Source organism: Gracilinanus agilis, chromosome 1 (genome assembly GCF_016433145.1).
Source record: "Gracilinanus agilis isolate LMUSP501 chromosome 1, AgileGrace, whole genome shotgun sequence".
NCBI lineage: Eukaryota > Metazoa > Chordata > Mammalia > Didelphimorphia > Didelphidae > Gracilinanus > Gracilinanus agilis.
Window position 1 is genome coordinate 166,674,061 of NC_058130.1, and position 25,552 is coordinate 166,699,612.

Genomic DNA, 25,552 nt, shown 5'->3' on the forward strand with positions numbered 1-25,552 from the left:
GTGAAACTGATGGGTTCAGGAGGAAGTCTCGGGCAACAACTTCCTCCCAAGATGGATGCCTGCAGTTCCCTCAGGAAATAAAGAAAATAATTCCTTTCCTCTTTAACCCTTGCCTGATTCTTCGACACAATGATTCACCAGAGGTTTGAGTAGGTAACAATTGGATTTATTATTATTCATGGTTAGTCAGAAGGGGAGAAGGTTTTGGGGTTTCTGATAGCCGCTAGGGAGAAACTCAAGATGGGGGAGGGTCACAGGAGTGGGTTAGACAGAGAGAGAGCCTGTTCTCCCAGCCTGGAAGGATTTGGTTGCTTTTAAAATAGAGTGTATACTAAATCAATAAAATAAGGGATAGTTTGATTCAAGGATATCCTAATTGCCTATAGGGAACTAAACCCACAAAGTCTAATCACTAAAACCCAAAAGCCACCCTTCCTCCCCAAGCCCACAGGGAAAATACAGGAAAGGTAACAGGGGAATAATATGGAGAAGGTCAGGGAGAGGTCCAGAGAAATTAGCTAGGTTCAAATTGTCCAGAGACAAGGCACAGGCCAAAAGCAAAGCCGAAACCCAAAGCAGATTCAGTTGGACCTTCTGCTCTCTTCAAGCCTCAGGTTCCAACTGAACTTCTATCAGCATTCTAAGGCTTCTAACTGCCAGAAGTTTTCAGTTAACTTTTGCAAGGGCAAAAGCTTTTGTTGCATCTTTGCATTACATGAACTAATGGCTAATTGAAAAATTTCTTTTATCTAATTTTCAACTGAGAAATAATATACTTGTTTGCAAGCCTTTGCATCCTCTCTATCTTCTGAGATTCCAAAGCATAAATCAGTAGTTACATGTTCTTTCCCAAATATCAACAAGAATAGTTTAAAGTCTGTGGTGTTACTTTTGGTAGAATTGCACACATATACTGGAAATCCCACATGCACATACTCTCACTGAAAAAAACAGTAGTTGTGATGATGCTCCAGTCCTTACAGTGCCAAATGAATCATTCTTTATGGATCTTGGAGACAGGCTTATGTAAAATGAGCTTTTTGAAGAGTAGAATAGTTTACATTTAATAACCATCTAATTAGATTATCAGATTGACCAATTCTTTGTGACATTAATAGTATTAACTGGTCATCTAACACAGGGTGGGAGAGGAAGGAAACATAGTTATTTACCTGGAAATAAATACTTGGCAGATAGAGTGGTGTTAATAGTTTCTGTAAAAAGAATTAAAATACATGAGTGTAAATGTAGCTGTGGTATGTGAATTATAAGAAAAAAAAAGCCATTTTACATAAACTAGTTGAAAGAGTGGTAGAGGCAAGTGTCCTCATTAGATTTTTAAAGGAGTTAGTAGGGATTTTTTAAAAAAGTAAGTTGAAGTCTGACCTTAGAACTATGTGTTTTCCAAGTTTAGACCTGTTTTTCCTTGGGAGTACCTGGCCTAGGATTCATTCTTGTATATAGGCTTATAAAGGATTTTCTTCATATTCACATTAGATTTAGCTTCAAAGAATAATGAATTTGTGGAGAGATTAGGATAAGAGCAAAGTATTAAAAAATACATTTCCTGGGGCAGCTGGGTAGCTCAGTGGAGTGAGAGTCAGGCCTAGAGACAGGAAGTCCGAGGTTCAAACCCGGCCTCAGCCACTTCCCAGCTGTGTGACCCTGGGCAAGTCACTTGACCCCCATTGCCCACCCTTACCAATCTTCCACCTATGAGACAATACACTGAAATACAAGGGTTTAAAAAAATACATTTCCATAAAATATGATTAATTAATTAATTGAAATAACATTAAATAGAACCCCACACTTTAGAAAAAACTACAAGTAAATATTTTTGCTTGAATTATGGGAAAGCAAACTGCCTTCCCTCTCTTCCCCTTCCCTTCTTTGGCCCTCTATCTCTAATATATAGGCCTTCCCCATAAAGCACACACACTTATATCATCTCTAATCTTGTCTTTATCTTTAATTCTTCAATTTCAAAAGATCATAGTGTTTATAACTTAAACAGATATTAGAGAGATAGTCTTGATCCAAATCCCTTATTTTACAAATGAAGAAACTGAGACTTAGAAAGGTTAGATGAGTGTTTCTCTACATTCTCCCTCTTGCTCAGTGCATGATAAAAATGCAAGTTTTTTTGTGCCTTTACATTTTTTGAAGTAATTTTTTTCCTTCCACTATCATTCCTAGGGGCCTGCTTCAGGAAGGATTTTGTGAAAGGAGATGGCAGAGAATCGTATAATGAGGTGGATCAGGCATCTCGTAGAATTTATCAGAAAACATCGAAAGGTACTTAAAAGCTTGGAAAGAGCAGAAAGAGTATTTAACATAAAAAGTATAGAATTATAGAATCTCCTAGGTAGAAAGAATGTAAGAAATAGTTCAGTCCTCTCATTTTACAGATGAAGAAATTGAGAATCAGGAAGGGTAAGTAACTTGTCTATGTAACTGTAATGGAAAAGTGTCAAAACAAAACAAATGACGGTCAGCTTGCAAACACCAAAATGAGGAATAGGCTCTAGAGAATAATAAATGTTCCTTTCTAGCTCTGAGAAATGGGCAAAGAAGAAACATTAGATTTAATATGTTGTTTGTTTGCATCAATCGTCCTGTGGCATTCTCACTCACAAACTAAGAAAACTTGGTCAAGGTTAAGGAATTTAGCACATATGCTGATATTAATTGGCATGCAATTGATTACTGGTAGTACTAACCGACCCTTGACAAAAATTATTGCCAGCCAGGAAAGCTGATAAAAGATATGGTAACACCTGTGCAATTTCCATAATCCTCATTTTATTTGCCTAAAAGTTAAAAACTTGTTATACTACTTTTCAAAGTTAGACAAAACTTGTATCATAGTAGTTTGACTGAGGCACAACTGATTTTAGAGTTACAGAGAATCCTTAGCAACTCACCAATTAAAACCTTTAGCCCATTTTAATTTCCATATCTAAGTGAACTATGAACGGATTAATAGGAATCAGCAAGAAAAGGGCTACCAAAACTGCTAAAGAGTCTAGGACAGTGATGGGGAACCTTTTAGAAATGGAGCACTAGGTCCCATCCCACCCCACCCCCCCAGACCAAATGTTGTGCCCATGTCACCCCATCCCCCAAAATGACATTCTATGCCCCTCTCCTCACTGAGTGCTGGGCAAACTATTTCCCACCCTTACTCCACCCACTAGACTTCTGGACAGGTGGATGATGTAGGCAGGCTTGGGGAGAGGGAGAGGCAAGGGGTGCAAGCACTCCGCTCCCCTTTGGTTTTATAAGTTATGATCCCCTCAAATGTAGGGGGGAAGCAAAAAAGCCCCAACTTACAAGAAAACCCCTTATTTATAGGAAAATATAACCTTCAGGTTAAATTATATAATCCTGGCACATTCACCCCAACATATTCCAGCCTTCCTGAAGGAGATATCTTCCAAATTAACCTTTTTAGCAAATGGTCAAGGGTTGAAGTCAGGTTTTAATCTGAATGCAGGGCTGACTGGGAGACTGACAAGCCACTATTGTTTCCAAAGCTTCTAGCCCACCTGTTCTCCTTCAGACAGGCACCCCTTTGAAAATTGAAGAGAGGTGAGGGGACTAAGAATGCAAATTAAAGCAGCCCAAGTTTGCTTTTAAAAGAAACTGGGGAAGGGTACTGAAGAAGCTATTAGCCTAGCCTTGGATTCATAAAACTTATTCCTAAATCACTAGACTACAGTTTTGAACATTTTTAAAGTACAAACTCAAAAAACACGCCCCCAAATCCCCCAAATACTTTGTATAATAAAGACACTGGTTGCTTCTGATAGTAAAGACATAAATGGTTTCTGTCTCACTCAAGCCATAGGTAATTAAGAGGCCATTATATTCCAGATGGGGTGGGGCAATCCTGTCCTGTAACGGATGCTGTCTTATAGAGACCTGCTTACTAATTTCTATAGGGAAAGGGGGAGGGGAGCAGCCCAGCTGTACCTCCCTGACGAACTCTGTGCTACAAGGATAGATGCACTGGGTCCTTGGGACATTGGGTCCTTGGCATGTGTGCCCACAGAGAGATCTATGTGTGCCATCTCTGCCATAGGTTTGTCATCACAGGTCTAGGGGAAAAAGTTAAAGTCATGGTTATATGGTCTAAGGCAATGATAGGCAAACTATGGCCCACAGGCCTGATGCCGGCCCCCTGAAATGTTCTATCCAGCAATCAACATTATTTCTAATTTGACGAATACAATGAATAGGATACAATACAATGAAACTTTGAAAGAGTTGCCTTAGAAACAGATGAGCATTTCCTTTCCTTCGGCCCCCTCTTTAAAAAATTTGCCCATCACTGGTGTAAGGAAATAAGACTGAGGAACAATTTAATTGCTGTCTCCATACATGTGATAGTTTATTGGTAGGAGAGGAGGAAGAACTGAGGGGACTCATTATGTTTTCCAAAAAATTTTTCTTTAATTTGGCAATCCTGCTGCAGCTCAGAGAAAGGTTGGGGGGTTGGGGGAGACATTTCCATCTAAGCTGGTTAGATGCCCACACTGAGCCATAAAGATTATTTTACCTTATCATCAGGCCTTGTTGTCATTTGTTTTGATGAGAAAATGTATTTTATCAGTTCAAACAATTATAATGAGGTTCTATGAAATCACTTAACACCAAACTTATTAAGAGACTGATTTGAAAGCCAGTTAATTAATTTATAATGAGAGATATTTATAATATCTGACAAGATAACTTACTAGTAATTTGCATAGGGCATTCTTTTTTGGAGAATATATGCATTTTGGAGATCAAATTTTTAGGCCAGGAGGTCAGTGTATCCTGCTTAGAATATGTTTTACTGTTATTGCTACTATGACAATGTCATAAACAAGAAATAACTTACTTAACATGTCTTTCTTTCTAAACTTTTCTATGATTTATAAAAATTCTCCCCAAATACCTGAAGACTATGGCAATGGACCTTGTAGGCAAGGTAGGCAACTATATACAGTATACAGTATATGTACAAATACATACATACATATATATATATATATATATACAACTATATACAGAATACAGTACCTGGGGTGGGGGAAAAATGAAGAGAATTGAGAAGGAACAATGAGGGATATTATTTAATGTTGCTTTTTTAAAAAAATAATTTATTCTTAATCCTCAAAAATTGTGGTTCATATATATTTATTTTATGCTAAGTGAAGTTGTATGTGTTTCAGTAAAGGCTTGAGGCCCTGATAAACAGTAACATAATGGCACAATTTTCTAATGAGGAGGGGATAATACAATTTTCAAACTTTGCCTAGAGAAGATAAATATCCTTTTTCCTATTGTGTCCAAAACTTAGTTTCATATGCTTTCAATGAGAGTTTTCAGTGCCAAAATTGGACAGCTTTGGCTACATTAGGTAAAAGTATTGAATGATTAAAATGATTGTCTATTTATTAGTATGGTATACATGATAAGTTATTTAATGATCTTCAACTTTTGTTCTTTGTTGTTATATTTTTCTTCCAGGAAGTATATGTAGAGCCCCTCTTAATATAGATATACAGAATAATACAGAAATAGGTTCCTGGATAGAGAATGGCCCCTTTCTTAATGGAGTTTATATCTAAAATAGACATGTTGATGAAATTCTGTCTCCTTTAAAAAATCATCCCTGACCTTTCAACATACAGCTCCCTTCCTTCTCCAACTCAATAAATTTACTTCCTTTTGTTCTAGGAATACTAGATTTCACTAGGGATTAAGATATATTTGTTTTGGGTAACCTATCATCCTGACCATTTCTATCAGCTTAAATATGTCTGGGGTTTTGAGTAAAGTATTATCCTGAACAATCACTGTCAGCCACGTCTCCCTGAGGGCAGATCCTGTGCTTTTCTCTCCAGTCATTTTTGTCCCAAGTACAAATATGCTTACATACAATTAATTTGATGAATCTGAGGAGAAAGAAAAGGAAAAAGGGAAATAAGAGAAAAGAACAATATAAGAGAGAATTCCCAAAAAAGGACAGTAACAATGCAGGCAAATATAGTAGTTTGTTAAGAATTTAAACCACTTTTTTAAAAAAAGCTTTACATTTTCTGTTTCGGAGCTTTTCTTCCAAGAGTTGTTTTGAGGCCTGACATCCTTTCACTCTTGCCTTTGAGGCTTTACATATTTCTATTTTGACACTGTTGTCCTCTTCTGAGTTTATATTCTGATCTTCCCTGTCACTAAAATAATTTTCCAAGATCAGAATTTTCTTTGTCTTTTGATTATTTTTCCAGTTTTCCTCCTCATTACCTTGAGAAGGAGCACTGTCCCAAGTTTTCTGTGTAGTCCACTCTGGTGTTTTGGGTAGGTCTAGCTGTGTTTTGGTCCCACAGTGTGCATTTTGTGGGGAGAAGGATGGTTGGCCTGGCTGGCTTGCTGTGAGGAGGCTTGCAACTGTTTTGTCCAGCTGGATTCCACTTCCTCTGCTGCTAGTTCCCCTGATATCTTCTGTAGTGAGCTTGTCCTCACTCTGCCCCTTCCCTCAATGTTATACTCACTGGACTATTTTCCCTTCTCTCTCCCATGGAAAAAGCCCCTCTTGCTTTCCCTAGTTTTTCAGCATTTTAAAATTTGTGTGTGTGTGTGTGTGTGTGTGTGTGTGTGTGTGTGTGTGTGTGTGTGTGTGTGTGTGTTTGGAGATGGGTTTGGATGAGCTCAGAGCATTCCTTACTCTGCCATCTTAGCTCTGTAAAAAGGAAATTGGAAAAAACCATCTAAAAATGTATATATTTCTATGGACAAGGGAAATGTATCAAAACTACATTTCCCTTGATCCAACATGGTCCAACTGGTTTCCGTTTCCGACGTCTTGACGCAGGGGAGCGCTTAAATCTCGTGGGTTAGGAGGGAGTGCTCTCTCTCTTCTTTGGCGAGGAGGGCTTGGCTAGGAGGCAGTATGGAGGCGGCAGTTTTGAATGCTTACAAGCGCGTGGTCTAATGATTTTATCTATCAACATGGCTTTAATTAAAATACTAATATATATATTTATACAAGCATCTATCATTTTTCATATTAATAGCTCCCAAAAGCAGAAGAACCTAACTTTTCTTCATGTATCAAGTTCAAAATTACCAGAAATGAATACATAGGTTTCTTTACAATTTGCTATCATGTTTATTCTCTCTTTTCCCTTTTAAAATGCAAGCCTTCTCCAACTGATTTTGTCTAGCAAGAATTTAAATAACTCTTTACCTGGGAGGCTCTGCTAGAATGTGACATATTATCTCTTGGATGATTTAGCTCATTTGCTCTCTCAAAATCCTTATATTTTTATCTACTGACTCCAGAAATATTTGTTTACGTTGTGTAAAAATACCAGTAATTCCACCATATTACATAACATCACAATAGCAACAATGATATATCTCATTAAATATGTTGAATTAACTTCACTATTAGTTTTATTTGCTTACAACAGGAAACTGCTCACTTACACTTAGTCTTTAGAAATGTCACTGTGCCAGTAAATGGTCAGGGAAGAATTAATTCATTCAACAAGCCTTTATTGTTTTCCCATGGTATATAAGTCCTATGCTATTATAGGCATTGTATGGGAGAATTAGTAGGGGAATGAGAAAGAGTTGGCAATAAGTACAAAAATGCCCAAGATGATGTTATGGTCTTGTGAAGATGAAGAGTTGTGACCTAGATGATAACACATTTAAATGGATTCAGAATTCATTAGATAGATTCATAAGATACTTGCTAATAGTTCAATGAGTACATTCTTTCCCCTTCTCCCTCTTTCCCAACCCTCCGTCCTCCTTGAGATGGTAAGCAAACGCATAGATTTTACATGTACAATCATGTAAAACATTTTTTCATATTAATCCTTTTGTGGAAAGAAACTCAAATAGAAAAATATTAAGAAGTGAAAAAAAGTTTACTTTAGTTTGGATTCAGACTCAGTTCTTTTTCTTGGAGGCAGATGATATTTTTTATCATGAGTCCTTTGGGATGGTTTTGGATCATTGTATTGATAAGAATAGCTGTTATTATTCATAGCTGTTCATTGTAAAGTATTCCTGTCACTATATAATGTTCTTCTGACTTAATTTATTTCACTCTGCTTCAATTTAGGTAAATCTTTCCAGATTTTTCTGAGCTACTCTTGATTGTCATTTCTTACAGTATAATACTATTCCATTACAATTATGCTATAACTTACTCAGCCATTCCTTAATTGATGAGGTATTCCCTCACTTTCCAAATCTTTGCCCCCCCCTTAAAAGAACTGCTTTAAATACTTTTGCACATATAGGTCCTTATGCTTTTTGTTTTTTATGTCTTTGGGATACAAACCTAGGAATGGTATTGCTGAATCAAAGAGTATGTACCATTGTATAGCCCTTTGGCAAAGATCCAAATTGCTCTCCTGAATGATTGAGTCAGTTCACAACTTCCCTAACAATGCATTCATGTTCCAGGTTTCCTATATGGCTTCCAGGTTTTATCATTTTCTTTTTCTATCATAATAATCAATCTGATAGGTATGGGGTTGTACCTCAGAATTGTCTTAAATTTCATTTCTCCAAACAATAGTGATTTAGAATATTTTTTCATGATAAAGAGAGTTTTAAATACTTTGAGAACTGCCTTTTCATATCCTTTGATCATTTATCAATTGATGAATGACTTGTATTCTTATATTTAACTCATTTCTCTATGTATTTGAAAAATGAGGCCATTATTAGAGAGACTTGTAAAACATTTTTGTACTATTATGATTACTGTGCATTACTTTCCACTCTATTTACCCCTGTTTAGTTTCTGACCTCTCTCTCCCCCAATTTGCCCTCTGTCAGTCCCATCCCCCTTTCTTTTATCCCCTTCCCCTCCTACTTTCCTGTAAGGTAAGATAGCTTTCTATACCCATTTGATTGTGTATATTCTTCCCTCATTGAGCCAATTCTGCTAAGAGTTCACATGCTCTCCTCTCCACCTCCTCCATCTTTCCCTCCACTGTAAATGCTCTTTCATTTGCAATAATTTACCCCATATTATTTTCCATTTCCCCCTCTTCCCCATACATTCCTCTTTCTCATGCCTTCATTTAATTTTTTTATATCATCTCATCATATTCAACTCATACTCTTGCCCTCTGTCTGTGTATACTCCTTCTAATTGCCCTAATAATGGCAAAGTTCTTTGGTGTTACAAGAATCATCTCCCACTGTAGGGATGTATACAATTTAACCTAATTGAATGTCTTTTAATTTCTGTTTCCCATTTACCTTTTTATGATTCTCTTGAGCTTTGTATTTAAGAGTCACATTTTCCATTCAGCTCTGGGCTTTTCATCAGGAATGTTTGAAAGTCTTCTGTTTTATTGAATAGCCATTTTTCCCTCTGAAGGATTATGCTAATTTTTTCTGAGTAAGTGATTCTTGGCTGAAATCCTAGCTCCTTTGGTGTCTGGAAAATATCATATTCCAGGCTCTCTGATCCTTTAATGTAGAAGCTACCAAGTCTTGTGATATTCTGACTGTGGTTTCACAGTATTTGAATTGTTTCTTTTGGCTGCTTACAATGTTTTCTCCTTGACCTAGGAGTTTGGGAATTTGGCTATAATATTGCTGTGAGTTATTCTTTTGGGATCTCTTTCAAGAGGTTATTGGTGTATTCTTTCCATTTCTATTTTGTCCTCTGGTTCTAGGATATCAGAGCAATTTTCCTTGATGGTTTTCTGAATGATGATGTCTAAGTTCTTTTTTTGATCATGGGTTTTAAATAGTCTAGTAATTCTTAAATTATCTCTTCTGGATTTATTTTCTAGGCCAGTTGTTTTTCCACTTTTTTTCCTATATTTTTCATTCTTTTGACTTTGATCATTTCTTGATATCTCATGGATTCAATCATTAGCTTCCCTGTGCCTAATTCTAATTTATTTTTTAAGTTTATTTATTTACTTAATTAATTTAGAATATTTTTCCATGGTTACACAATTCATGTTCTTCCCTTCCCCTCCTCCTACCCCACCTCCCATAGCCAATGAACAATTCCACGGGGTTTTACATGTGTCACTGATCAAGACCAATTTCCATATTATTAATATTTGCAATAGAGTGATCTTTTAAAGTCTATATCCCCAATCATATTCCCATCAAACCATGTGATCAAGCAATTGTTTTTCTTCTGTGTTTCTACTCCCACAGTTCTTTCTCTGGATGTGGATAGCATTCTTTCTCATAAGTCCCTCAGAATTGTCCTGGATCATTGCATTGCTGCTAGTAGAGAAGTCCAATAAATTCGATTGTGCCACAGTATATCCGTCTCTGTGTACAATGTCCTCTTGGTTCTGCTTAAGGAATAATTTTCTTCAGTGAGCTTTTGTACCTCCTTTTCTAATTGGCCAATTCTTTTTTTTCTATTTGGCCAGTTCTATTTTGTAAAGAGCTTTTTTCCCTCAGTGTTTTTTTCCAAAGGCCAGTTCTGTCTTTCAAGAAGTTTTTTCCTTCATTACATTTTTATTATCCTTTTGCATTTGGCCAGTTCTGCTTTTTAAGAAGTTCTTCTCTTTGGATTTTTTGCCTCTTTTACCAGTTGGCCTATTCATTTTTTTAAGGTATTAATTTCATCAATATATTTTGGATCTTCTTTACTAAGCTATTGATTCTTTTTCATGATTTTCCTGTATCATTCTCATTTATTTTTCCTAATTTTCTTCAACTTCTTTTATTTGACTTTTTAAATCCTTTTTGAACCCCTATATTAATTCCTTTTTTGGGCTAGTGAGTTCTTCCAAGGTGGTATGATGTAAAGAAAGGTGTATTTAATGCTCTCTCAGCCCATACTTCAGTCTGTAAGTAACACCAACCACTCTTTTACCCCTTGAAACTGTGACCAGGGTCCCCTGCTCCCCCTGTGGCTTCAAGTGTTCTTATATGATGGTGCTCTTCCTCACATTGTGACTGTGCTCCAGGACTCTGACCTGATTTTGTGTATGGGCAGTACCACATGAGTCTTGCACTCAGAGCCAACAAAGGACCCCTGTAATCTCCTTCTAAGCAGTTGTCCAACCTCCCTTACCATCTGAGGCTAAGAGTTCCAAAAGCCTTGGCTGATGTTTCAGCTATGTCCAAGGCCTTTTGCCTTGGTAGATCCTGTCTTACTGTGCTATGCTCCACCTCCATGCTGCTGCACTAGATCCCTTGTGCTAGCTTTCTACATTGTTTTGGGCTGAAAAATTACCTCACCTTGTCCATTTGTGGATGGTGTTGCTCCAGAACTCATTTCAAGATGTTATATCATTGCTTTGTGGAGGGTAATTTGATAGAAATTAGATGGGTCCCTGTACCTTCTCTGTCATCTTAGCTCCACACCCAAGAAAAACTTCTTAATAATTAGAGCTGTCCAAAAATGGGATGTTGTTGCCTCAAGAAGTGGTAGGTTCTCCCAAAACCACTTGTAGGCATTCCTTTGCATTATGGGTTAGGTTAGATGACTGCTGAGGTCCTTTCTCCAATCATAAGCTCTCTTGTTCTATGATCTTACTCTCAAGTAGTTTATAGTTTAATAGAAGATGTAGCATATATTCAGATAACAAGTGCCATGTGGCCACTCCTCTGTGAATAAATGACTGAATGAAAAGGCATTTATTAAGTGTTTACTACATGCAAAATTAAGTTCTGAGGATAGAAACAGAGAATAAAACCCATCCTTTCTCTCACATAGCTTACATTGTAGTAAAGGAGACAACACATATAAATGGTTTTAGCTATAGGTCAGGTGGAACTGCCCAATCAGGTTAGGGTACAACAGCAAAGCAGGTGGTAATACATCTTCTTGAATGTTATTTTCATTGATAAAATCACATCTGTTTCTGTTCTTGAGCTGTTTGGTAATGCTAAAAACTTTGTTTGGGAAGAACTTTTTTCCCTTGATCTTAAGTAGCTGTGGCTACTGAGGAGGCTAGACTACAGCTCCTGCCAGAGTAATTGCGAGATCTGTGTCCTAATAAGTTCATAAAAATTGGCTTGAACATAAACTTCTGGAAAATAGATACCCTCAGCAGTTTTGCTATGTGAAAGTACAGTAATCCAAAGGACTGAGTTGATTTCCACAAAAATATCAGCATACGCTGCTGATGCTGTGGGTTAGGAAGTGAAAAATGTTAGGATAGAGAATAGAGGGGGTCCATTAGGAAACTGAAGCTCCTTTTGACTTTACTGTCTTCCTGACTCACTTTGTAGATATGTACACTTGTAAGTTTTAGTTTTCTTATTGGTAATATTTCTCTGTGTACTAGATGGTTTCACTAACTCTTAGAATTAAGAGGATAGGGGAGAGAAAAATCACATTTATACTTGGAGATCCTCTATCAAAGGGATGAGGAAACCAAGCAACATAGGATTGCTTCTATAGATGACTATTCTGTTCATCCATTTTTTCTGCTTTACAGAGAAAGAGAGATGTTTGCAAGCCAACAACAAAGAATTCAATGAAAAATTTGAATATGAGGTAAGTGTGTAGCTTATGACAACTTAAAGTGGTGATAGGAACATTATTAGCCTGCAGAACCTTTTAGTTTGGTGACTATGTCCTGGAAGATGAGGGGAACCACTAATCTACCACTCAACAGGCATTATTATTAGTATTTGTCAGGTACCATGCTAGGCATTGAAGATACAAAGACAAAAAAACATTCTTATACTCAAGAAGTTTATATGGGGGGGGGGGGGGGGAACAACATATACACTTGTAAACAGATTAAAAGATTTCTGAAATAAATGAAACATAATGGAAGAGATAATGGCAACAGGGGGAACAGGAAAGGCCTTATATAGGAGGTGGTACTTGAGCTGAACTTTGAGGCAGGTTTGTATAGACTTTTTGGGGGAAATTCCAGGGAAGAGTGAGAGAGCCAGAAATGTTCTGTGTGAAAAATAGCAAAATGGACAGTTTAGCTGGATTTTAGAGTGCATGAAAGGAAGTAATTTGTAATCAGTCTGAAAAGTGGATTATAAAGGATTTTACTTGTCCAGTAGGTGAGTTTTATTTGAGTAGAGATAATAAAGAACTACTAGAACTTCTTAAGTAGAGGAATAACAGGTCCAATGTATGTTTTAGGAGTATCATTTTTGTAGCAATGTAGAGGATGGAGGAATCAAAGAGACTTATGAGGAGGCTATTGCAATAGTCCAGGTGAGATACAAGAAGGGCCTCAAACTAGAGTAGTGGTGGTATAAGTGAATAGAGGAAGGATATGAAAAATGTTTTGGAGCTAGACTTGACAACTGATTGGATAAGGATAGGGGTAGGTGATTAAGAGTAAGAGGTAGGTGAGTAAGAGTAAAGAATTGAGACTGACTTTGAAATTATAAAACTAGGTGTCTGAACTAATGCTGTTACCCTTGACAGAAATGAGGAAGTTAGGAAGAATTAATAAAAAGTGAATGAATGAAAAGCATTTAAGTGCTTAATGTGTGCTAAGCAGTGAAAATATAAATAGAAAAACAAAACAATTACTGCTCTTTGGAAGTAGGCATTCTAATTGAGAGAGACAACATATAGAGATTTACCTACAGGATGGATGTAAAAGTAATCAGGGTATATTAGCAAGGTACATTAGCAAGGTCCAGGGGTTTTTAGGGTGCATCAGAAAGGAAAGATAGACTGGTCTTTTAGAAGAAACATATCAGAAAGGATGTAGTTGATTCCCCACTCATACAACCAGTGTAAGTATCCATGTCTGCCTACAATAAGTCAGTTGGAGGGAACTGGAAGTGTCAACCCATGACTCTATGTAGAGAACAGAGGAGTAGACTGAAAGGTCAGAATGGAGGAGAGGCTCTGAATCCCACCCCACCCCCCGCCAAGGGTGAGGATTTGGTGGAGGAAATGGGAGTCAGTTTCCCACTGAGAAAAGAGGAGGAAATTATGGCATTGCAGGAAAATTAGGGGAAAAGGCTTCCTAGGTAGTTGCTGCTGCTGCTGGAACCTTTGGTACCCATTGGGATCTGGGCCACAGGTGACCGGGGGCTGAGTGAATTTAGGGGCAAGGAGTTAATAAATCCTGTTTTGGACATTTCAAACTTGAGAGGCCTGTGAGACATCCATTTGGAAAGGTTCAGTAGGAAGTTCATGATACAGAACTGGAGATCACGAGAGACTAGGTATGGAAATTTATAACCCTGGGAGTCATTTGCATAAAGCTAATTGAACTCATAGAGGATGATGAGATCACTAAGAAAATGTACAGGGAGAAAAGAAGAGGATCCAGAATATCTTATTCCAATGTAGATGAAGCTAAGGAAATTAGAATTCTAAAGCTATGAGTCCTAGATCAATTGCTATTCCACTCAAAAACCACCAAGAAAAGAGATTACAAAGGACTGGGGCATGGTTTCTCCACATCTTTAATTTAAAATATGCTCAGCTCACTACTGTTTCACAGATCTGCCTGAGTCTGAACTGTATTTTAAAGAAAGCTTTCAAGAAATCTAGCTGGCTGCAGAAGTTGCCCATCCTCTTCTTTCTCTCTACTCATGTCCCTAACCTACAAAGTACTGCTTTCACTTCTTCAAGTTACCTCTCCATCATTGATAACAGAGACCCCTGTTGTTCTTAGAAACACTTAGCTCCATCCATATCCATGCCCCACCCACCTGGAAGGAGAGATCTTCCAAGAAATCTTTGCTCTCTTTTCAACCTTTAGCAAGTCAGTCTTGGCCTTTACCAACAGAGATCAATTTCCAGGATCACATAATGGATGTTAGAGCTGGAAAGAACAAGTCCAGTCCCCTCATATGATGAATGGGGAAACAGACACACAGAAGGAAAAGAATTTCTCAAGAGTTACATGGCATGCAAGTGACATATTTAGGCTCAAATTCAGGTCTTCTACCTTTAAGTCCAATGCTCCTTCCATAATAATATTTCTATCCCTCAAACAGACTAAAAGATATGCCTTGGACTAGAGGGGAAAGAAGAAAAAGGAGGAAAATAAGCCTGTGTGTGTGTGTGTATGTGTGTGTGTGTGTGTGTGTGTGTGTGTGTGTGTGTGTGTGTAGTGCCTACTATGTGCCAGATACTCATTTGATCCTCACAACAATCTTGCAAAGTAGGTTCTCTTACTATTCCCATTTTACAGTTGAGGAGACCAAGGCAAACAGAGATGACTTGCCCCAGGGTCACAAAGCTAATTAATGTCTAATGTTGGATTTAAACTTGGGTCTTTCTGACTTCAGGACCACTTCTATGTCCATTGTATCACCAGCTTCCTCAGTGGACTAGAGATAGGAGGGAGAGTATTTGAGATGAGAACAACTTGAGAAAAAACACAAAGCCAAGAATGAGCACTATATGTGCCAGAGAGGAGGAGGAAACCACCCTTACTAAACTGCTGTGAATGGAAGATTGGCATTAAGAAGTATAAGACTGTATAAATAGGATGGGACCAGATTTGGGGTGACCTGAAATGCTAGGCAAAGGCATTCTCAACTGTCATCCTGGCTATAATATCTCATTTCTGGCCTTGTTTTCTGTTGTCATTGAAAACCAAGGGATATTCCTGAATTGTATAGTCTATCCTCTTCTTTGTTCTTGAGAATTTTTCTTTCATTTTCACTTCATTTAACTTACCCTTCTGAGTTTGAAGCTATTTGCAAATTTCCATATATAATAGAAGCCAATTCAGATAATTATACATAATTAGAATTCTTTGAATTCAGTACAGTGGTCTAGTTGGAAGTTCTGGAAGGGAAAGTCCTTGACCTCACAGAGTTTACTAATCTGGGACTTTAAAGCTGCAAATTGTAGAGGTGGCTCCCAAGACTGGAGCCAGAAAGAGGAGAGAAGTCACACACACACACACACACACACACACACACACACACACACACACACACACACACACACACACACACAAACGCGCGCGCGATTCCAGGAAGGAAGAGTGCTACTGTGAACTGCTGGTGCCATTGGATGATGCAGGCACTTGACATTCTGGCTACGTGTTGTACTTTGTGTGCTAAAGTGTATGTGTGCTATGATACATTCGCTCAGGCCTAGAAATTCTTTTTTGAGGAATTAGAACTTATTGTTTGCTCCATGCAGTCTCAAAGAGCTGCCTTATATGTATAATGAGAAGATTGGTTGCATAGCAGTCAATGGGGCACAGCACTTGGAGTCAGGACAATCTGGTTACCAATCCTATTTCAAGACACTAGTTTTGTATCTCTGGACAGTTGAACTTACCTTCTCTGTGCCTCAGTTTTCTTATTTATAAGATGAGGGGGTTTAACTCAGAAGTTTCTAAGCTTTTTCAATGATTGTATAACAAAATGTCCTAAGACTAAGTTCTCTTCTAAATTTTAACATTCTCATTTAATATTTTCAATTCTGCTTAGTAGGAACGATTGCTGTTCCACAGAGATAAAGAGACTCCTCTAAAATGCTCTTGCCTTTGACAGCTGAGGTGGATGAAGCACAGATGTAGGGGGAACCAGTATCCTTGAGGACCATATGGGTTTTTTAATAGTTTGTGGAAAGCAGAGAGATACAAAAACAATATGGGGTAGGAGGGAGCATGTGGAGAATGGTTGTCTTAGTAGCTTGCTATACTTCTCACCCCATTTCTGGTTATACTAAATTTATCAAAGTTAGACCTCCTAGAAATTGTATCTGGATTTGTCCCAGCTAGAGAATTGTGGCACCAGGAACTTGGAGTGAGCAGTTGGTAGCTATCTATTCAGCAAATTTAATTTAAAACAAAAAGGCAGATTAATATGTTTCATGCTTCTAATCGTTTTGTTAGGGAGTTGGTATTTGTTCAGTAAACAAAGGCCAAATCGTCCTGTGTGTTTGCCTTGGATCTGATCAAAGAATTTCTAGTCACTTCACTCCCAACTACCATCTCTAGCCAGAGTCATTTTTAAGTCTCAGAAACTTAAAGTTAGACAAGCACCTTAATTTTGTAGGTTCTACATTGTAGAACATCTAGAGGGACATGTTTAATTGGAATTTCTCCATGGCATCATACCTAACATTAAAACCAAGAAAGCAGTGTTTGTTTTGGGAGGATAGGGGTTCCGTTTTGGAAAGAAGAGGTTGCCATTCTTTCAGAAAACATTTCCCAACTAGAGGGTAGAATCTGGGAAAAGTTTGGGTGACTGGATAGAAGTTTGGGGGAAGTAAGGGCAAAAGAAGTATTGGGCCTATTTAGAGAGAAGAGAGCTGTTGTTCCAATGCCCATGCTATTATGTAATCCCAGTGTTTGTTTCTGGGCAAAATGTGGATTTTCTTCTGTAGCCATAGACGTTTTTGTCAAGTTGTAGGCTCTTTGAAGACAAAATGACTACAGTTTTAGAGATCATTATGATCATACTACATATAAATATAAGATTGGATCTTCTTGAGATGAAAAGTTTAGTTCCATAACTGAAGGTAATAGAATATGGTTTTCCCTTCTGCCTAGTATGATAGTTATAAAATTGTACTAAATGTAGCACTTGGCTTCCCTTACCTTAATCCACGTTCTTCTAGGCTCGATCTAGCAAGAATTATTTGTACATATTTCACAAATATATCAAATACGTTTACATCTTACCTCTACCCAGAAATTCCGGAGAGATCATGAAATAATACTATCTCATTTCTCCATTCAAATTCTTATCTCCATCCCAAATTAACATGACCACAAAGGAAAACACACACATTATTGTTTGCCTACATTTTGCAAGAAATAAAAGTATAATAAACAGTTTGAGGCTTTCCAAATAGCTACTTGATGCTGTCATATGCAAGCAGCCTCTGCATTAATGGTTGGGTTCATATTTATTCTTCCCAAGAGAATTTGCCTGATTCAAATTCCTCCCAGAGAAACCAACATTCCTTCTAAAGGAGCTAGCATTTTCATACTCCACTGGCAAAAGAACTATTGTTCACCAAGTCATAAGAAGAATTCTCTGATTTTATTATAAACACATTCTAAACAGTTGATTATTCTTGGCCAAATACAAGCTGGGTTCTGGAAACTACTATTATGGGCATACTGGCCCTACCTTTCCTCTGGCTGTATTCATTTGAATCTTACTCGTTTCCCCAGAATCCCAGCTAAAGATCTGACCCCCCAGAAGCCAGAGAAGGAAACAGAGTTTGCCGTCATACAGAGTGATCCCCAACCCATAGGCTAGAATTTGGCAGTCATGCTTATCTGGCTAGTTCTTGGTGTTCCCATGTGATTCTTTGGTTCCATATTTCTAAAAGCAGCAGTAGTCCAATCTGTGTTTTAAAATGCCCTATTAAGGATGACATTCTATAACATCCCGTAGTTCTTCCTCTAAGCTTTTTTTGGTTCCACTTTCATGGTAGATAGGTCCAAGTGAAACCAAAGATATATGAAGGAAGGTTCTGCTTATTGAGATGGGTGATAGTTGTAAGTGTTATCTTCTCAGAAATGAAAGCATTATGCTAATTAGATCTGAGAATGGTTATATAGTCCCTTCTCTCTTAGATTTGGGACCTCAGTTTGGTCATACTTATGGCCACTCAGAAGTCTATTATGAACCCTTGTTGGAAAAAAAATTGTCGCAGATACCATAGGAGTATAATTTGACACCTTAGTGGGCATTCATGTCATGGTTGAGGTTGCTGCTATGGGCCCTCTCTGGTGTCTCATGAGAATATTTCAGGAACCTCAGAGGCTCTGAGCCTGGTATACTCCACATGCGTGCTTCCACAGACTGTTCCTGCTGCCTTTGACAGTGTCCAAGCACTTTCAAGGACTAAGTATTTTTATGACCATCCTGGGTCTTTCTCAGGGGAACCTTCCATTCCTACTTCCTTCAAGGCTACACATGTTCCTGACAGGTTATGGCCAGGGGGGAATGCTACTCTGTGCTGGCCTTGAGGTTGCCAATCCCCTTTCTTATTGCCCTTGAACAAATTTCTGGCTTCTGGTTGATCTCTTATATAGTTCTGGAGAGGGAGAAGGCACTTACTGTAGATTTTATTGGATTTCCCAATTATTAGTGGTTGGGCATAATATTTTTTAATTATTTATTTGTTACATTTAAGTTCCCTGGTATCTCCCTCCCTCCTTTTCCTCTCCACACTGGAGAATGCATCATTTGTCCAAAAAAAAAAGTGTGTATGTGTGTATGCGTTGTTGACTGAGTGCAAAATTTTATATTTAATTTTATTAAATTTTACCTTCCATTCAATCCAGCGTAGTAAAATTCTATTATTATTTTTTAAAACCCTTGTTTTCTGTCTTAGAATTAATACTAAATATCAATTTCATGACAGGAAACTGGTTAGGGTTAGGCAGTTGGGATTAAGTGACTTGCTTAGGATCACAGAGCTAGGAAGCATCTGAGATCAGATTTGAACCTAGAACCTTCCACTTCCAATCCAAACTGTCTACTAAACTACCTGTCTGCTCCCCAGTAAGATATTATTAAGTAGGTACTATGTATAAGGCATTATGCTAGGCACTGAGGTTACAAAAATAAAATGGAAAAAAAACCCTGCTCTCCAGGAGTTTATATTCTACTAGGAAAGATACATATGTATAATTACATATATGATCATTTGAGAAGGAGGATGATGAAGGATCAAGATCAAGATGAGAATAAAGAAATGTTTCCTATAGGGAAAAAAGTGGTATGAGATGAACTTCAAAGATAGCAAATGATGTGGAGGTGAGGAGTCATGGGGTCCTGTTCAAAAGCTTGAAAGTGGAAGAAGGTCTTATATAGTTGGAAATATCTTGAATCCCTAAAACTACATTACCCAAACTTCCTTTCTGTATTACCCAGAATTCTTTTCGCTTTGTCCATGTTTGCATAGTCACATTTGTATATAAGTTCTGTAGCTCCTCCCTCTTACTCTCTTCTTCAGGAGGGTTGTTGAAGTTAGTTTAACACCTTTCCACTCTAGTTTTTTATGTTAGTTTATTATTAATAAAACTTTATCAAATATAATATTTAGTTATTGGATATTAATTTTAATCTCTACAGTCTGAAATATTGAGTTTGTGGAACATCAAGTAGTTCAGTCAATCTTGAATATAGAGCCTTGGAATATTCCACAGTAACCTAGAAAGGTTGCCTGGAGCTATACCCAGTGATGGGCCTTAAATGTCAAACTGAGGAGTTTAGTATTTTCTCCTCAAGGCAATAAGTAGCTACTAAACTATTTTAGCAAGGAGTAACATGATCAAATTTGTATTTTAGAAAGATCATTTTGGCACTTTGTTTGGAGGATAAATCAGAAGACGGTAGGGACTAGCAGCAAATAGACCAATTAGAAATCTTGTTACAAATATTCAGCTAAGAGGTGATGATGCCTGAACTAAGGAGGTGGCTATGCCCATGGAGAGGAGAGGAATGCAATAAAATGAGATAAGATATGACAATTAGCTATGGGAAATGAGGGTGAGTGAATATTCTAAGATTGTGAACCTTGATAGACTGGAAAAATGGTGGTACCTTCAACAAAAATTAGAAAGTTTAGAGGAGGAATGGGTTTAGGAGGGAAAATAATGTGTTCTGATTAGGATTTGTTGAGTTTGAGAAGCACATATAAGAGTTTAGGACTGGATTTATAGATGCGGAAGTCAGATGCATGGAGTTGGTAATAAAATCCATGGCAATTGATGGAGGTCACCAACCAAGGCATCAATCAAAAAGTAATGACTTTCTATATTCCAGGTACTATCTAAATGCTGGGGATGGAAACACAAAAATCCATATTCCCAAGAAGTTTGCATTCTATCTAAGGAGACATGTCAGAGGAGAATCTCTAGCAACTGGGGTGGGGATGGGGGATCAGGAAAAACCTCATTTAGAAGGTGGCAATAAACTGAATCTTGAAAGAAAATAGGAATTTTGAGAAGCAGAAATGAAGATTAGTTATATTCCAGGCATAGGAGACAAATGCAAAAACATGGAGATGAGAAGGGGAACATCTTATAGAGGTCTATATGACTAAGTGAGGGTAGTGGAAAATTGTATATTAAAATGAGAAGATAAGTTGAGACCAAGTTGTCAAAAGCTTTAAATATCAAACAAAGGAGTTTATATTTCATTGTAAAGGTAATAAGGGAACTTACCCAGAGTTAACTGGAGCTTTTTGAGCATAGACCTGTGCTTTAAGAATATTATTTTGTCAACTATTAAAAATATGGATTAGAGGAGGGGAGACCTGAGACCAGAAGAATGTAGAAGAAAAGAAAACTTAGAACAGAGTCTTGGGGGATACCTCAATCAGTCAATCAGTACACATTTATTAAGTTACTACTATATGCCAAGTGCTAGGAAACAATGACTAAAAGTAAGAGCAAGGAAGAAGTGATTTAATGAGGATTTTTTAAGAATAAAGAAGACTTGGATGTCCATAATTGGGGAACAGATGAGCAAATTGTAGTACATAATTGTGATGGAATACCATTGTGCTATAAGAAATGATGAGCTTGATGATTTCAGAAAAAAAAACTGGAGAGACTTGCCTGAACTGATGCAGAGTGAAGTAAGCAGAACCAGGAGTACACCTTAATAGCGATACTGTACACTGATCTACTGTGAAAGACAGCTATTCTCAGCAATACATTGATCCCAAATAGCTCTGATGGACTCATGACAAAGAATACTATCCACTTCCAGAGAAAGAAGTGATAGAAACTGAATGCAGATTGAAGGATAGAATTTTTCATTTTATTTTATTTGTGTATCTTTATTTTGGGAGTTTTTAATATTTTGTATGAGTATTTTCTCACAAAATTAGCAATATGGAAATGTGTTTTATATGATCATACATGTATAACCCAGATCAAATTGCTTACTATCTCAGGGAGGGGGAGGGGAAAAAAGAAAAAGAGAGAAAAAGGAAACAGGCAATTTGGATCTTATAATTTGGGGAAATGTATATTTCCAGTTATTTAATTAATTTCATGATTCATGTTCTTTCCCTCCCCTCTTCCTTCCTCCCTCCCATAGCCAACACACAATTCAGCTGGGTTTTACGAGTATCATTGATCAAGACCTATTTCTATATTATTAATATTTGAAATAGAGTGATGGTTTAGAGTCTGCATCCCCAATCATATCCCCATCAAACCATGTGATCAAGGAAATGCCTTTCTTTTATGTTTCTACTCCCACAGTTCTTTCTCTGTATATGGATAGTGTTCTTCCTCATAAATCCATCAGAATTGTCCTGTATCATTAGAGAAGTCCATTACATTTAATTGTGCCACAGTGTATCAGTCTCTGTATACAGTATTCTCCTTGTTCCATTCCTTTTGCTCTGCATCAATTCCTGGAGGTCATTCCAGTTCACATGAAATTCTTCCAGTTCATTATTCATTTTAGCACAATAATATTCCATCACCAACAGATACCACAATTTGTTCAGCCATTCCCCACAAGAGCATTCCCTTATTTTCCAGTTTTTTGCCACCACAAAGAGGGTGGCTATAAATATTTTGTACACATATTTTTCCTTATTATCTCTTTGGGGTACAAACCCAGCAGTGGTATGGCTGGATCAAAGGGCAGGCAGTCATTTAAAGCCCTTTGCGCATAATTCCAAATTGCCTTCCAGAATGGTTGGATCAATTCACAACTCCACTAGCAATGCATTAGTGTCCCAATTTTGTCACATCCCCTCCAACATTTATTATTTTCCTTTGCTGTCATATTAGCCAATCTGCTAGGTATGAGTGTTACCTCAGAGTTGTTTTGATTTGCAATTCTCTAATTACAAGAGATTTAGAACACTTTTCATGTGCTTATTGAGAGTTTTTATTTCTTTATCTAAAATCTGCTTATTCGTGTTTAGGAAATGTATATTAAAATTATTATTACGTGTAATAGAAAAAAATAAATTTAAAAAAATTAAAGAACAAAGGAGACAGTTATATTCATAGATATCAGAGAAGAAACCAATAAATACAGAGTTCAAAAATTAGAAATGGGAGTATTGATTGTAGAGGCAGTCTTCTAGAGAAGATGAAAGGGGAAGGATTAAGGACTCATGTAGAGGGATTGGTCTTGATAAGAAGACTGGCTAGCACTTTATGTACCTTGCAGTTAGGGCTTGGGACAAGGATGACAGTCTAGCAGTGGAGACTGAAAGTAGCTGTCATAAAGGTAAGATGAGAAATAGAAGAGAGTAGTGTCATGGAAACCCAGGAGAGCAAGAGTAACCAGAGTAGGCCAACAATGCCAAATGATCCATAGAAATCAAAGTCTTCAAGTATAAAATAAAAGCAGGAGTGAAGAGAAAGAACACTGTGAAACTGATTTCATGTTCTTAGTGAACCCATTTTTCCTCTAGTAATCACCACTTTCCTTTCTAAGTATCACATACTAATACAGGTTTCAAATCTTCTTCCAATCACCCTCTGGTGGAGTTGGTATAGTCATAGAATTGGCATTATTTTTATGAGGTTAGAGAGTATGAGAACATTTGTCTTTGGAGCCCTGAAAATTGCTTAGAAGTAGAGACAGGAAGTAAAGGCAAAAGAAGTAAGATTTCTCAGGTGAAAGAGCTCTATAGGAGAGGGCTAGAACAGACTTAATGTTATGGCCAATAATACCAACTACTACTACCCATGCAGAGAAACATGGCTAAGAGGGAGTTCTAGGGTATGAAAATTTTTAAAGAGCTTGCTGAAGGATTCTGATTCTATGGAAGGAAGCATCAAGCAGGTTAGTTGGCTAGAATTATATCTGGAAATGAGGGATTAGGAGAAGTATCTTTCAATTGTAGTATTATCAGGCAGAAAAGCATAGACCTTGGTCAAAGACATATGCTGCTACCACAAAATAGACTTTATCCTTACCAGCCTACTGGTCAAACCTTCTGGGGTTCCAAGGGACCCCAATTGAGATAGGAGATGACAGGGAAAAGAATAAGCTCCTGCCTTTAGCAGTGCTTCGATGTCAGCTAAATAAGAGCACATCTTTCCAAGAGTTAATTTATGCTGTAGTCCTCTTTTCCATTGCTTTTTGTTGTGGCTTAGAGGTTATATAATCTGTGGAAGGGGGCAAGAAGAGAAAAAGCAATGAGGAGTAACTCTAGAGGGAAAATCCATCCTTGAGGAGATACATCTCACTTTTTTATACATAGCAATGTAGTTTGCTCATTTGTTTGTTTTGGTTCCTGCAGAACAATGCCATCAAGACAGCAAAATACAATTTCTTCACATTTCTGCCCTTGAATCTATTTGAACAGTTCCAGAGAGTAGCAAACGCATATTTCCTCTTCTTGCTGTTCCTACAGGTATTTGGTGAATGCTTTTTCAGTGATTTGTGTTTGGGGTTTGTTTTTCAAATAACATTTTTCCAATAAGATCTTCAAAGGGAAATCAAAATATTTCTTTCCTATCTGGATAAGTTTAAACAGGGGGAAACTGGGAAACAAGTGATATGCATGGATTTAAGGCCAGTTCTTGGGAGCAACTATGGTCAGATTGGGCTAGCATGAGTCTGGCCACAACTAAAGTGAAGAAAGCGGTGCCACCAGCCTAAGCCACTGACCATCATCAGGCCTTTAAGAGTAATAAAGTTTAACTCTCAGGGCCATAAATATATTGGGACTTTGGACAGAAGTGTTCCTTTTAGGGATGTCTCCACCTGAAAACTCCTTTACCTACTATTGCTTGCATTTTTATGTTTCTATAAATATTTCTGGACTCCTTTTGGTACACAATTCCTGCATATAGCCCTACTGTAGGGCCCAGCAGCAGTAAACTAGCCCACTAAGGTCCTAGAGTCAATGACACTTCCAAGGTGGGTACAAGATAACTATCTAGGCAGGAGGTACAAGAAAGAGAAAAAAAGAACAAAAAATAAAGGTTAGCATTCTTTACAAACTAGTGACAAACTTCCCCAACTTTTCCCCCCTAATTTTTCTCTTCCCCACATTATACTTCAAACCTGGCCTAGAGTATTTAAGGTTTTTTTCTGTGCTGTCTCTCTCCATTCACTCAATGAAAGAAGCTAACATTTAGTTGCCCAAATTGGAGCAAACACCCACACAGCAATTTTAGTAGCTACCTACAATACCTTCTTCTCTTTATTCTCCTTTATTTTCCTCTTTATTTTAGTTGTATTTGTACATAATTAGGGTGTTCTGTGCTGGCAGACCTCGAATCTCCATAGTCCTTGTGAAAGTATGATTTAATCCATAATCCTAAAATGTGTTCTTCCCTATCTTACTTTTCTCACTTTCTAACACAAGGTATCCTCCCTTTTTCTCTTGTAGCTTATTCCACAGATATCATCTTTGGTTTGGTATACAACGGTGATCCCCCTGGCATTAGTGCTTTCCATGACAGGAGTGAAGGATGCCATTGATGACATGGTGAGGCGGCTTATTGGGCCTCTTGTTTTCTCTTGAGCATTCCAAATCAGGCGGGCAAAAAATACTTTTTAGAATTGTAGGGGAGAAAAACTAGCTCAAGACCCAACTTCTTCTTCTTTCTTTCTTAGGCACCTTTTCCTAGTTTAACCTTGAGGCCCACAGGGGCTAGAATACTCTGCTGCTACCAGTTTTGTT

The 25,552-nt window shown here is 37.6% G+C and overlaps 1 protein-coding gene across 1 annotated transcript in view; it reads left to right on the forward strand.

Moving 5' to 3' along the window:
• Nucleotides 1–25,552, forward strand: part of LOC123249168 (phospholipid-transporting ATPase FetA-like) — a 187,612-nt gene that overhangs the window by 47,125 nt on the left and 114,935 nt on the right. The window contains exons 2-6 of the mRNA XM_044678159.1: nt 2,200–2,298; nt 12,447–12,505; nt 13,115–13,189; nt 24,161–24,274; nt 25,259–25,357. Coding sequence (XP_044534094.1) covers nt 2,200–2,298; nt 12,447–12,505; nt 13,115–13,189; nt 24,161–24,274; nt 25,259–25,357 — 446 coding nt within the window. The remainder of the gene's footprint in view (nt 1–2,199; nt 2,299–12,446; nt 12,506–13,114; nt 13,190–24,160; nt 24,275–25,258; nt 25,358–25,552) is intronic.